Source organism: Myotis brandtii, unplaced genomic scaffold, assembly GCF_000412655.1.
Source record: "Myotis brandtii unplaced genomic scaffold, ASM41265v1 scaffold500, whole genome shotgun sequence".
NCBI lineage: Eukaryota > Metazoa > Chordata > Mammalia > Chiroptera > Vespertilionidae > Myotis > Myotis brandtii.
Window position 1 is genome coordinate 1119848 of NW_005369062.1, and position 13788 is coordinate 1133635.

Below are 13788 nucleotides of genomic sequence, written 5' to 3' on the forward strand. Positions count from 1 at the left end.
AGCAGTTGGACATCCCTCTCACAATCCTGGACTGCTGGCTCCTAATCGCTCACCTGCCTGCCTGCCTGGTTGCCCCTAACTGCCCCTCCCCCGCTGGCCTGGTCGCCTGTTACTGCCCCCCCCCTGCTGGCCTGGTCGCCCCACATAGTCTGTTGTTCAGTCGTTTGGTCGTCCCTCACTAACCCACCTGCCGGCCTGTTCATAGGCGGCCATATTGTGAGGGCGTGAGGGTTAATTTACATATTACCTCTTTATTATATAGGATTCTTTTTTATTTTGCTTTTCCAATTGGGTGTTTTTTTCTACCTTGTATTCCAAATCACTGATTCAATCCTCTGCTTCATGCAGCCTAGTGTATTCTTGATATCAGATATTTTATTCTTCATTTTTTTCTGGTTCTTTTTAAAAAAATGTTTTCTACGCCCTTTTCCATGCTCTTGTGGTTCTCACTAAGTCCTTGAGCATCCTTATAACCGTTAGTTTGAACACTGTATCTGATTAATTGCTTGCCTCCTTTTCATTTAGCTATTTTTCTGGAGAGTTCTGTTCTTTTCATTTGGCGAGTGTTTCTTTGTCTCTGTGTTTTGGCTGCCTCTTTGTGTTTGTTTCTATGTAGTAATTAGATCTGCTATGACTCCCAGTGTGTCATGGGTTGCCGTATATCATAGGTGTCCTGTGGTACGTAATGGTGCAGTCCCATTGATCACCTGAGTTGAGTGCTCTAGGAATGTCTCTCGTGTGGCTTATATGGCCCCTCCTATTGTAATTGAGTGTTGATTGCTATTTGCCAGTTCCTGCATGGGGTTGACCCCTAGGCTGGCTTTGTGTGAGGCTCAACCCCAACCAAGGCATGCAAGCTGCTCTGCAGGTCTTGACATCATGAAGCAGAATTCACTACAACAGAGTTTGGTGTCTGGTGAGATCTCCTTTTGGATATGCTGTTTGTGAAGTTATTGGATGCTGCTCTGATGCTGTCTGAAATTGGTTACTGCGTGTGTTCTTTCTGGGTGTCTTAGGAAGGACTCTGGTGCAGGCCAATGTCAGATGCTGTCTGAGCTTGGCCCTCAGAAACCTGTTTGGAACTACAAAGTGGTCCATAGTTTGTGGCTGCCTTTGCTTGCCTTGCGTGCATTTTCAAAGGACCAAGTACACACAAATGCTTTTTTTCCCTAATACTGGGTCCAGGGGCAAATCAGCAAAAGTCCCAAGGCACCCAGATATCCACATCCACCTGCCTCCATCTGCCAGCTGCTTGTTAGGCTCAGTCAATGAAAAGAGCCTCTGGCTGAATGGGGAGGACGGTGCTAGTGGGTCTCCTATGAGGGAGAGGTGCTAGTCAGGCTTCTGGAGAGGTGGTGCATGTGGTCCTGGCCCCAGAGCCTTATGACTCAGTTTTTTTTTTTAAATAAATCTTTATTGTTCAGATTATTACAGTTGTTCCCCTTTTTCCCCCCCATAGCTCCTCTTCACCCAGTTCCACCCCACCCTCTGCCCTTACCCCCCCACTGTCCTCATCCATAGGTGTACACTTTTTGTTGCCAGGTCAAAGGTCATACACATTGAAAATGTAGCTATTTCCATCCGTGACGTGTCCCTGTGTTCGGAAAGGTCTCTCACGACTTGTTCACGCTCTACTCAGAAAGGGTATGGAGACACGTAACGGCTTTTTAAAATAATGTGTCCTCTTATGTTTAAAATGAGGATTTCGTTACCAAAAGTGAGGAGAAAGCAACACTACAGCTGCTCTCGCCCCTCTCGCCCTTTGGGTGATAGTTGTGCTTGGGGCTGTGTGCTGGTTGGCGGGCCGTTGACGAAGCTGTCTGGGCGGCTTGCGCGGTTTCACCGGCTTCCCAGGGGCCGTTGCAGCCTCGCAGGGACCGTCACAGCCTCGCAGGGGCCGTCTCAGCCTCATAGGGACCATCTCAGTCTCACAGGGACCGTCTCAGCCTCACAGGAACCGTCTCAGCCTCACAGGGGCCGTCTCAGCCTCACTGGGACCGTCTCTACCTCACTGGGACCGTCTCAGCCTCACATGACTCAGTCTTTCCTGGACTTTGTCCCACCTTGGCTGGGTGAAACCAACTAAAATTTGGGTGGGTGGAGCCTCCAGACCTCAGAGCTGGAGTCTCCTGGAAGCCAAGGAGGGTGGTTCTATTGGATATCCTGTGAGGGGAAAGCTCCAGTCAGCTTTATGGGAAAGGAGGTAATGGCCCCTTCTCCAAAGCCAGACAACTCTGTCACTGACACCCCCTGCATCTGCCCAGACCTCTACAACCTGGCCAAGGCAGCTGACTCCTCAGCAGGGCCTAAGCTCTACAGGGTGGGGTGAGAGGGAGTCTAGAGTGTGAGTCTAGTTGCTTTTCCCTAGCTGATGCCACATGGAGGGGAGTCCTCCAGCCCAGAAAGATGGCATCTGTGGTATGGAAAAATGACTCAGCACAGGGATTTCTGGGGTCTGTCCCTCCCGCTCCCTCTCCAGAGCCACAAACCCCACACTCTCCTCAGGCCTTCTAGTCCATTTCACCCTCTCTCCACCAGAGTCCAAGGTGAGTGACTGTGCACAAAATTATGTGTGTTGGCCCTTTAAGAGAGTGCCTGTGTCTGCAGCTGACTTTAATGCTCCCTGGAAGACAGAAATACCACTGCTTTTCACAGCCAGATATTATATGGGTGACTCTTCCTGGCTCCGGTGCTCTGAGCTGGGAAGCCCAGTTTCTGATTTAGGCCCCACTCTTCTCAGGGAAACCTCCCACAGCTGAGATATCTGTCTGGGACCTCAGCTGCTGCCTGTGGGAGCAGAGCCAGCCATTTCTCATTTCTGCTTTTCCTACCAGTCTCGATGTGTCTTCTTCAGTAAATCCTTGGTTGTAAGCCTCCTCTTCAGCTAGTTTTCAGTTAGTTATTCAGGATGACTGTTCTTTAATTTAGTTGTAATTCCAGTTTCATCCTGGAGGAGGTGAGTGTAGCTTCGACCTAGTCCACCACCATCTTGAAATCCTCCACCAATGATTTTTTTCTTTCTTTTTTTCCTTTTCTTTTCTTTTCTTTTATATATATACTAGAGGCCCGGTGCATGAAATTCCTGCATTCGGGGGGGGGGGCGTTCCTCAGCCTGGCCTGTGCCCTCTTCCAGTCCGGGAATCCTCTGGGGATGTCCGACTGATGGCTTAGGCCCGCTCCCCCTAGCGCTGCCTTGGGGGCGGGAGAGGCTCCTGCCACTGCCGCTGCGCTTGCCAGCCGTGAGCCCGGCTTCTGGCTAAGCAGTGCTCCCCCTGTGGGATCAAGCTGAAACCGGCTCTCTGACATCCCCCGAGGGGTCCTGGAGTGAGAGAGGATGGAGGCCAGGCCGAGAGACCCCTCCGGTGCATGATTGGGGTCAGGGAGAGACGTGGGAGATTGGCCAATAGGGGAGGGACCCTGGGAGGGCTCCAGGGCGTGTCTAGCCCATCTCGCTCAGTCACAATTGGCTGGACCCCAGCAGCAAGCTAACCTACCGGTCAGAGCATCTGCCCCCTGGTGGTCAATGCATGTCATATCGACTGGACGAGCGGTCCACTTTCTGTCTCCTGGTGGTCAGTGCATATCATAGCCAGTGGTTGAGAGGCCTTAGCATATCATTAGCATGTTACGCTTTGATTGGTTGAATGGACAACCGGTCGCCTGGACACTTAGCATATTAGGCTTTTATTATATAGGATATGCTGTTGTTGTTAATCCTCACCTGAGGATATTTTTCCATTGATTTTTAGGGAGCATGGAAGAGAGAGGGAAAGACAGAGAGAAATATCTATGTGAGAGAAACACATTGATTGGTTGCCTCCTGCACGAGCCCCAACCAGGGCCTAGGCCAGGGAGGAGCCTGCAACCACGGTAGGTGCCCTTGACCGGAATCCAACCCGGGACCCTTTGGTCCACAGGCTGATGCTCTATCCACTGAACCAAACTGGCTAAGGCTGATTTCTTTTAATACCTGGATTTCATAAAGGAAAGAAAGGGTTTCTCTCCATTTAAAATTTAAAAAGGGTCGAACGACCCTTTCACAGGGGTCGCCTAAGACCATCGGAAAACACATATATAATTACATATTGTTTTTGTGATTAATCACTATGCTTTAATTATGTTCAATTTGTAACAATGAAATTGGGGGTCACCACAACATGAAGAACTGTATTAAAGGGTCGGGGCATTAGGAAGGTTGAGAACCACTGATTTAAATTCTTTTGACAGACATTGCCTGGGGCCCTTCAGCCCTTCTGGATTCAAACAATGGCCAGTCTCTTCTCTAGTCTTTCAGTGAACTGCCAGCAAATCACAACACACATCCCCAAATTTTGTGAGGGCAGGGTTCCCACCTTGGTATCAGCAAACCACTCTGAACATGGGCCACTGTCCCCACAACTGCCTGCTACAGGAATAGTGCATGCATGATGGTAGCTGCTAGCAAAACATGAAAGTCACTGACATACCAGCTTTTTACTTCATCAAGCATTCCCTTGTGTCCTGCTAGTATGTAACTAGACTTTTTGTTCTTAAATATATTTTTTTTTATTTTAGAGAGAAAGGGAGAGGGGGGAGAGAGACAGAAACATCAATGATTAGAGAGAATCACAATTGGCTGGCTCCTTTATGCCCCACACTGGGATCGAACCTGCAACCCAGACATGTGCCCTGACCAGGAATCGAACCATGACCTCCTGGTTCATAGGTCGAAGCTTAACTACTGAGTTATGCCAGCCGGGCTAGACTTTAGAGTTTTAAAATAATGATTCTGACAGTTCTTGCCAGCTCAACAGTTGATTTGGTGTAGGGTCTGATTCCTGGAGCTTCCCACTGTGCCATATTTATGATGTTACTCCTGCGTTCATTCTTGTTGAGGGAATCTCCATATTAAAATGTAATGGCATATATTATAAAAGTAATTTAAATGAGGACTGATATGTGTATAAATAGTATATGTATCAAATAACTTCTTATAAATTTTTTACCATTATGCCAGTCCTTCTCACAAATTAGGATAATTGACCAGAAGGATGGGATTTTGTAAGTATCTGTATTGTTACCATATATCACTACACTATATCTTGTGTTCATGCAGAGATAATGACATTTATTTTGTCTGTAGTCAATCTAGTCTTTTTCCTAATATTTCTTATGGGACCTACTGATTAATTGGGAAAAAATCCAAAGTATTTAAAACTTAGTCTATGTAGTATGAAGACTTAAGTAGTTTGTTTAGGTAGTGTTCAACTCTCTGAGGAAAATATGTTCTTTCTTTGTTTTATTTTTATCCTGGATGATTTAAGAGTATGGAGTGGAGGTGTGACATATATAATCTACTAGCAGTGGGGAACTGCTCATTTTCTTTGATGTCTGCTACTTTCTGTGGTCTATGGAGCACTGTCCCTTTACCTCTTAGTGTGTTTGCCTTGCCAACTTATGTATATGATGTCATGGCTCATGTAACTCATGGTGGGGCCACTGGTCAGAGCCCAATGGCCCACTCTTGACTACTTCTTTCTTTCTTTTGCTCCTCCTCTCTGAGCTCTCTATCTGGCCAGCTGGCCTGGAATGTCACTCATAGTCTTTGCTACGGGATTTCATTGTTTCATGGTGGGCCCAATAACTGGCCCTTTAACTCAGGAAATGTGATTCTCAGAGCTTACGATTGCCAGACCATGCTTGGAAGAACTGTCTCTCAAGACAGTGGCCTGGCCTGGCCTGGCCGGTAAGACTATGGATTTACTATGTAATCCTTCTCTGTGTGTCAGATACTGCATATTGCTTCATTTTATCTCCTTGCATTTCTTTCAGTAGTAAAACCTAGTAGCTCCCAGGCACATGAATGTTTCCAGCAGACTAGGGGGAAAAATCATAAACACGGAGAGGCAAAACAACAACAAAAATAATAATAATTTTCATTATCACCATTACATGTGCTCATATAGACATATATGGGGATAGTTCAAGAGTCATATATAATTCTTGATGTATACAAGCCTTAAATGTAGGATCTTTAGAGAGGCATATGTGGTGTATATGCATATATGTGTATATATATATTTTATATAGTTAAGGTATATATTATGTATAGTTAAGATATGTTTCATATAAAATATATCTATGTGTGTATAATGAACAGGTTTGGTTTCTATCAAAATTTTCCTATGACTAAAAATACTTATTTTAAAACACATTTTCTTTTGTTGCAGGACAGTTCGTGTATGGTTAAAGAGGGATAGTGGACAATATTGGCCAAGCATATATCATGTGATGCCTTGTAAGTATCTGGATTTCTGTCTAAAAAACTAAACATTGACCTCAATTCCCCTTCTTTCTGAGATTATCTTCTCTGTATTTTCTTCTTGAGTAGTGATGCCTGAGGTTGGGATTATCAATGGAAAGTACTATAGTAAATCACTTTAGATTTTCTAAAGCTCTCAGTATGTAAAATAAGAAATTTGTTCTGAAATTGATTATATATGCATAGTTTCTGAATGAGATTAGTGGAAGGACTACAGCATATAGACTGATTACAGCAGTCTCACTCTGTTCTCTGACATTTTGTTTAACTTTTTCGTAAAGTACTTCCTTAGACAATTCAAAATTTTGTCCAGTGATTATATTTGTGAAATAAATTTGTCCTTGCATTGTTGTTATGTTATTTATTAAAATTCAGGACATTCAACATTGAACATTCAGTTCTTAAAAGAATTTGCTTCAGATTGAAACAATCTAAATGGAAGTCAACCTCATTTCCCCAAGATCTTACATGAGAAATATGTCCTTACACTGATAAATAGCAAATCTTTCAAATATACTTTAAAAAAAAGATATGACTGATTCTTAGATTCTTACACTGCCAACATTCCCTTGTAGGGAGAGAAGACCTAGCTCTCCAAAATAGGAACTTTCTTTTCAGTTAGTATTTTATCATTAAAATTAATGAAGTTTGGGCATCATAGTCTATGTTTGCTTTAGTGTAAAACCATTATTTACATTTTTCATCAGTTATATTAGTAAACATTTCCCTTATTCCCCTTCTTTCAAATATTAATTAAAATTGACATCCTAGAAAAATCCCTCAGATTTGCTGTTTGGGCTCATATACCCTCTGGCTTGCTACAGTTTGCACCTTTTTTTCGTGATACAAGTATCCCAGTTTGAGAACTATATGCCATAAAAAAAATAACTAAAATAAATTCATGCTAAATTGTAGATGTGATTATGTTTGTGCCTCTGGCAAAAGAATGCTGTAATAACATAAATAACAATTTGCCTGATTATGAACAAATGAATTATTAAGAATGTAATGGCCTTCTGTGACTTTTGAAATTATCTTTGAGGTTTTATGTGTCTCTAGAATTTTGTGTTATAACCACGGAGCTGAACCCTATATTAGTGAAGAAGAAACTTCTTATAATTCTGAGTACTTACATTTGTCCCTTACCTATTGTACCTCCAGCAGACACCATTATATGCAAAGGCGATAATGGGGACTTAGGTATATGGAAAGGGAAATGAATTCTCTGATTGATTTTTTTCTTGATTTTTAAATGGTATGAACCAGTCTGATCAGTGGTCTTGCTTTTTTATCAGACTTGTTACAACATCTCACTGAAAGAGTTGGGGAAGGTCTATAATCCAAAAAATTGAAGTTGATCCCAGAGACTGGTCACTTCCTTGACTGCAAAGGCAGAGGAGAGGCAGATCTGGGCAGAATAGTGAGGGCTTGGGATAGCAAGCAAGAAATGTACTTGAGATAAACATTAATAGGAACTTCATGATGACACAGGATCCTAAGCAATAACTTACAGAACCCCTTCCCATATACACATTTAAGTGTCATTCTCTGATGCTCTCTTTATTTGAATATCACTGAGAATACAGAAGAAACCTTGAGTTGCATTTTCATCATTTATTAAGTTGTCTGCCAGAATGACTAAAAGGCTGCTGTAGCTTCTGCACCTGGCATAGGTGCTCAATAAATAAATACTATTGAAGACTTGAATCTGTTAATAAAGATGCGTTTCCCTGAGAACATTATCGTAATTTTCATAATGACTGAGCACGGTCTTTGACAAGAAGGACCCTCTAATTATTTGCATACTTTACCTATGGTGTTCTAGTATAAGGAGTAAAAAGGGATTACTTGGACATTAAAATGGATCCCGTAGACCAGCAGCATCAGGATCACCTGAGAACTTACTAGAAATGCAAATATTGAGTTTCAGTCCTGATCTTCTGAATCAGAATTTGTGTTCTAAAAAGATCTCTAGCATCTTACAGTTTGAGAAGATTGTCTTGTGGCAATTTATACATTTATATGAATGCATGTAAAGCTTCAGGCATATGTGGTGTTGATTTGTAAATACCTAGGTAAAAGTATACATCCTAGTCAAACATTTACTGTGCACCTACTATAGACCATCAAGCTAGGTGCCAGGATTTGCAGATGAACAACGCATACATATGGTCAAGATGATGTCTGTAATCTTTTATTGTTGGATGGTTCCGCTACCATGGAGAGATAAAATAACAAAAGGCTGTGTTCTTCATAATTGGTCAGAAATTTGCTTTTATGTCCCTAGGAATCATATGCATTTAGATAACATAGTCACTGATGTCTGAGCAAGAATTTAAGTTTTGTTTAACTTGAGAGAGACAGAATTTTATTGCATAAGGATATATGCTACATTTTTGGTTAATTAGAAAACCTGAAATAGTTTTTAATTTCCAACAAGTTGTTTTGCAATCCTTTCTTTTTGACAGGTATGTGGTATTAGTTATAAAGTAAGTGAAAAGGTACAGTATATCTGGAGGCTATAATATTGACACCACTTGGTGGACATGACCACATTTTGTGTTTATAGTGGTATCCAAATTCGAAATAAAACAAAATATCTTGTACATATAATAATGGCTTATTTGTCCATTAAAACACCTTTTCAACATAGTATTTGTCATGTTCTGGGTAGGATACTAATGTTATGTAGCACTGAGAATTTGAAGTTTAATGGAAGGAAGGAAACAGAAGGCATTAGATGAGAAAGAATGACTACTGAAGGCTAAGTTTGATGGCAGTGAGTGAGCCTAAAAGGCAGTGTGATAAGGCTGAGTGAACTTGTGGGAGTGGAAGACAAAAGAAAGATAAGTAAACTCATCATGATAACAAACACAGCTACTGCTTTGGGAGTGTCCTCATACCCTGTCTTTTCTGCGGAACTTCCATGTCCTCTGTAGGAGGGAGCCAGGAGAAACCAGACTTGCCTGGTTAAGGCTGTTTGCCCCTGAGTCAATCTGATTTTCCCAGGAATTTAGAATTTCAAGTAGGAAATGCTAGTCTCAGTGTAGGCTGGTCCCTTGAGCTGGGAACATGTATACCCTAGAGCTGTGAGGCATTTGTGTACTTGAAGAAGCAATGAAAGCTGATTTGCTTAAAAGAAAGTGTGAACAAGGAAGGAAGGAAGGACTACTTGGTTCACGGGGAGATAATCCTGAGCCAGTGATGCTGAAGGTTTTCCTCATCATCCTCCTAACCCCCAGAAACCTGGCTTGGCTTCTTCCTTTGAGTTCAAGAGATACTCCCTCTCTTATTGGATATGCCCATTTGTGCTTAAGTTCTCTCCAGTGTGTTTCTGTTTCTTGTAACTGCAGGAATGTGACAGCCTAGCCCTGATTGGAATTAGTGTACCTCCTCCCTGCTGTTCAATTTCTCTTGGATCTCTGTGATTCTTAGAGAGAAAGGACTGAGCTATGTCCCTGTTGCTGTCACTGTGGTGTTAAGCTGAAAATAGGCTGGGAAAAGTGAGGGCAAGGAAAGAACAGCAGAAAGAAATATTTATCCTATTTCTCTTAATTTCTGTGGGTAGTCCATTCAGCAGATTTAAAATGTTTCTTCTGTACTAAACACCATGAATATGGTGGTTAAATATGGCAGATGATTCCTGTCTTCATGGTGGGGAAGGCAGACCTAAAATAAGTACCACCTATGATTCATGGTGAGTGTTAATACATGGGAAGTAGGCATAATGAAAACATGGTCACAAAAATTCCATTTTAAACCCCTGCTGTCTTTAGAGAATTTGGGTAACTGATTACTTGTTTTGTAGTTTCCTAAAAGCTGATTTTCATGGATGGGTGAGAAGTAAGAGCATTTCCTTATCGAATATTCTTTCAAAAAGTAATATCATCAATAAAGATAAATTTTAAAAAATAATACCCTCTTGCCTAGCCGGTGTAGTTGAGTGACTCGTGCACCAAGAAGTCGACAGTTCGATTCCGGGTCAGGGCACATGCCCTGGTTGTGGGCTCAATCCCAGGTGGAGAGCGTGCAGAAGGCAACCAGTCGGTGTTTAATATCCTCTTGGCATATCTCACATAGTACCTACTTATTTCCTATGACAAGATCAAGTTACAATCTACTCAACTGGGACCTGCCTGGGTTTGGAAACCAGAAAGGGGCCTTCATAACGGTACAGAGTTGAAGTTTCAGTTGTGTCCATTTGTGTGATTATTTGTTTCAGGCATCTAATAAATAGCATTTCAATCACCACATTGCATCACACTACAAAGGAAAAAACACACATACACATGAAAAGCACAGGCATTTCTATTTTCATGGTTGGGATATTTTAGATTTACTTTACCAACTAGGTCAGACGAATGAATGAAGGAGATCTCAAGCAGGAGCCAGGGTGGCAGGTGTTTGAGATTTTTCTTACACTATTAAAGTATTGGGTATCATGTCTGGGCCTTTGTTGCCAACTTTTCCCCTTGGGCACAGAGAATAGGTAAAACAACTTGTCTGCCAGTGATGTAGTGAATAGGAAGTTAAGAGGGGCAAAGCCTCAGGACTAGGGTGTGTTGGATAATAGGTAAACCTCTGTGGGTTCTGTTGCTACCAGGACAGGCAGGTGGAATTTACTTTGGCTCCTAAGTGTTTATAACTCTGCTCCCAAAGCAAAACAGAAGACAGTTTTTCAAAGATTAGTTACAGATAAAAGGCACACCTAACAGCCATCAAATGACCTCTTTTGTCATATTTCCAGCTTTTTTCCATGGCCTGAGGGGATGGTTTGTCCAGTCTGAAGTAGTGGTTGGGCCTCTCAGTTTTCACACAAGTCTGGTCACTTTACCACTTACCTAGTTAACTTATTTTGTCTCTCTCTCTCTCTTTTTTAAAAAAAAATACTTTTATTGATTTCAGAGAGGAAAGAAGAAGGAGAGAGATATAGAAAAATCAATGATGAGAGAGAATCATTGATTGGCTGCCTCCTACAGGCCCCCTACTGGGCTGGGGATCCAGCCGCAGCCAGGGCATGTGCCCTGACCAGGAATCAAACTGTGACATCCTGGTTCATAGGTTGATGCTCAACCACTGGGCCATCCAACTGGGCTATCTCTCCATCTCTTTTTTTAAATTAAATTTATTGGGATAACATTGGTTAATAGGGTCATAAAGGTTTCAAGTGTACATTACTATAATACATGCTCTGTATTTTGCATTTTGTACCCACCACCCATAGTCAATTTATCATCCATCACCATATATTTGGTCCCCTTTACCCTCTACCACCCACCACCCCTTTCCCTCTTGTAACCACCATACTGTTTGATGTGTCTCTGTTAACTTTTAAAGTATAGGAACTCTAGTTCTCACTGAAAAACATAATTTTTAACTGTTTACTTCCCAGTTTTTATCCAAAGCCTGGTTGAAAGTCTATTTATGGTGGCATCATGAAATTCGATGATTTATCTGTATTTTGATTTTTCCCACTCTATGTTAGCCCTGTGCAGAAATGACTTCATTCATTGTGCTCTCATCTCAGACTGATGTGTACGTTATTGGTATTTTTGAAGTAATTGCCTATCATAATGTTCAGTGTCCTTTTGATGAGAAGCACTAAGCAGTAATATTTTTCAAATAAGAGAGTGAGAAACCCTTTGCTTTCTCTAAGGTGGAACTTCCCAGCATGTACACTACAACATATTAGGATGGCCCAAATGGCTCACTGGCTCTAAGAACTGATCCCTGTAGCAGAGCAGGGGTAATCTAGTCATCTTGGCCCTAGTATTCTCTTCCTTTCACTCCAGTGGCATACAGATCTAATTTCTGTATCTACCATGAGGTGAAAAGGTTTGGAGGAACAGTTCTAAGAACCTGGTACATGGTTCTAAAGCAGTGGTTCTCAACCTTCCTAATGCCACGACCCTTTAATACAGTTCCTCATGTTGTGGTGACCCCCAACCATAAAATTCTTTTCGTTGCTACTTCATAACTGTAATTTTGCTACTGTTATGAATCGTAATGTAAATATCTGATATGCAGGATGTATTTTCATTGTTACAAATTGAACATAATTAAAGCATAGTGATTAATCACAAAAACAATACGTAATTATATATGTGTTTTCCGATGGTCTTAGGCAACCCCTGTGAAAGTGTTGTTCGACCCCCAAAGGGGTCGCGACCCACAGGTTGAGAGTCGCTGTGATAATGTGAAATGTGAAACCTATTTTGTTTCCCAATAGATCTATATTCTAATTTCTTTCTGTTCTTATATGTTTCCTTAGTCATGACTTTTTGCTTATTCCTATTGTTTGGTTTTATTGTATCTGTTTGTTTGTTTTTTAAGTCATTTCAAATTCTTTATGAAATGAGGTAGGGAATGCATTAAGTAAATGATCTTAGATAAGACGAATATAGAGATGAAGTTTGAACATAGTTTTGCTGTTTATATTAAATTCACCCAAAGATAGGAATTGTTTAAGATTGGAGTAAAGCCCAGCAGTGTGGCTCAGTGGTTGAGCAGCGACCTGTGAACTAGGAGGTCACAGGTTCGATTCCTGGTCAGGGCACATGCCTGGAGTTGCCGGCTCAATCTCCAGTGTGGGGCATACAGGAGGCAGCTGGTCGATAATTCTCTCTCATCATTGATGTTTCTATCTCTCTCTCCCTCTCCTTTCCTCTCTGAAATCAATAAAAATATATTGTAAAAAAAAAGATTGGAGTACAGTAGTCCTCCTTTATCTGTGGTTTCACTTTCCATGGTTTCAGTCAGTGTGGTCAAACATGGTCTGAAAATATCACATGGAAAATTCCAGAAAAAAACAATCATGAGTTTTAAATTGAGCGCTGTCCTGAGTGGTGTGATGAAATCTCTCCCTGTCTCACTTGGGTCATGAATCATCCCTTTGTCCAGCTTCTCCCTGCTGTTTATGCTCCCTGGCCTGTAGTCACTTAGTAGCCCTCTTGGTGATCAGATTGAATGTCTCACGATGCCAGTGCTTATATTGAAGTAACCCTTATTTTACTTAATGAACCCAAAGTAAAAGAGTAATGGTGCTGAGCCCGACTGGAGTGGCTCAATTAGTTGAGCATTATTCTGTGTACAGAAAGGTTGTTGATTAGATTTTCATTCAGGGCACATACCTGGGTTGTGGGTTAGGTCCCAGGTAGGGGTGCGAACAGAAGGCAACCAATCGATGGTTCTCTTACCTCTTTTCCCTTTCTCTCTCTCTCAAATTAATAAAAAAATGTATTTTAAAAAATTCTTTTTAAAAGAGTAACGGTGTTTGGCAATTCACGTAAGTCAAAGTGAACCCATAAAGTGTTTCCTTTATGAAAAGATATGTGTGTATAGGGAAAACATAGTATATACTAGAGGCCCAGTGCACAAAAATTTGTGCACTCGGGGGGCGGGGGGGGGGGGGGGCCCCCAGCCTGGCCTGTGCCCTCTCGTAGTCTGGGACCCCTCGGGAGATAATGACCTGCTGGCTTAGGCCTGCT

At 41.9% G+C, this 13788-nt stretch overlaps 1 protein-coding gene across 4 annotated transcripts in view; it reads left to right on the forward strand.

Annotated features, from left to right (window-relative positions):
• Positions 1-13788, forward strand: part of WDFY2 (WD repeat and FYVE domain containing 2) — a 207638-nt gene that overhangs the window by 80164 nt on the left and 113686 nt on the right. For all 4 annotated transcript variants that reach the window (XM_014548300.1, XM_014548297.1, XM_005876935.2 and 1 more), the window contains exon 2: positions 6210-6277. In XM_014548300.1, the coding sequence (XP_014403786.1) occupies positions 6271-6277 (7 nt within the window). In that variant the 5' untranslated portion in view covers positions 6210-6270. The remainder of the gene's footprint in view (positions 1-6209; positions 6278-13788) is intronic.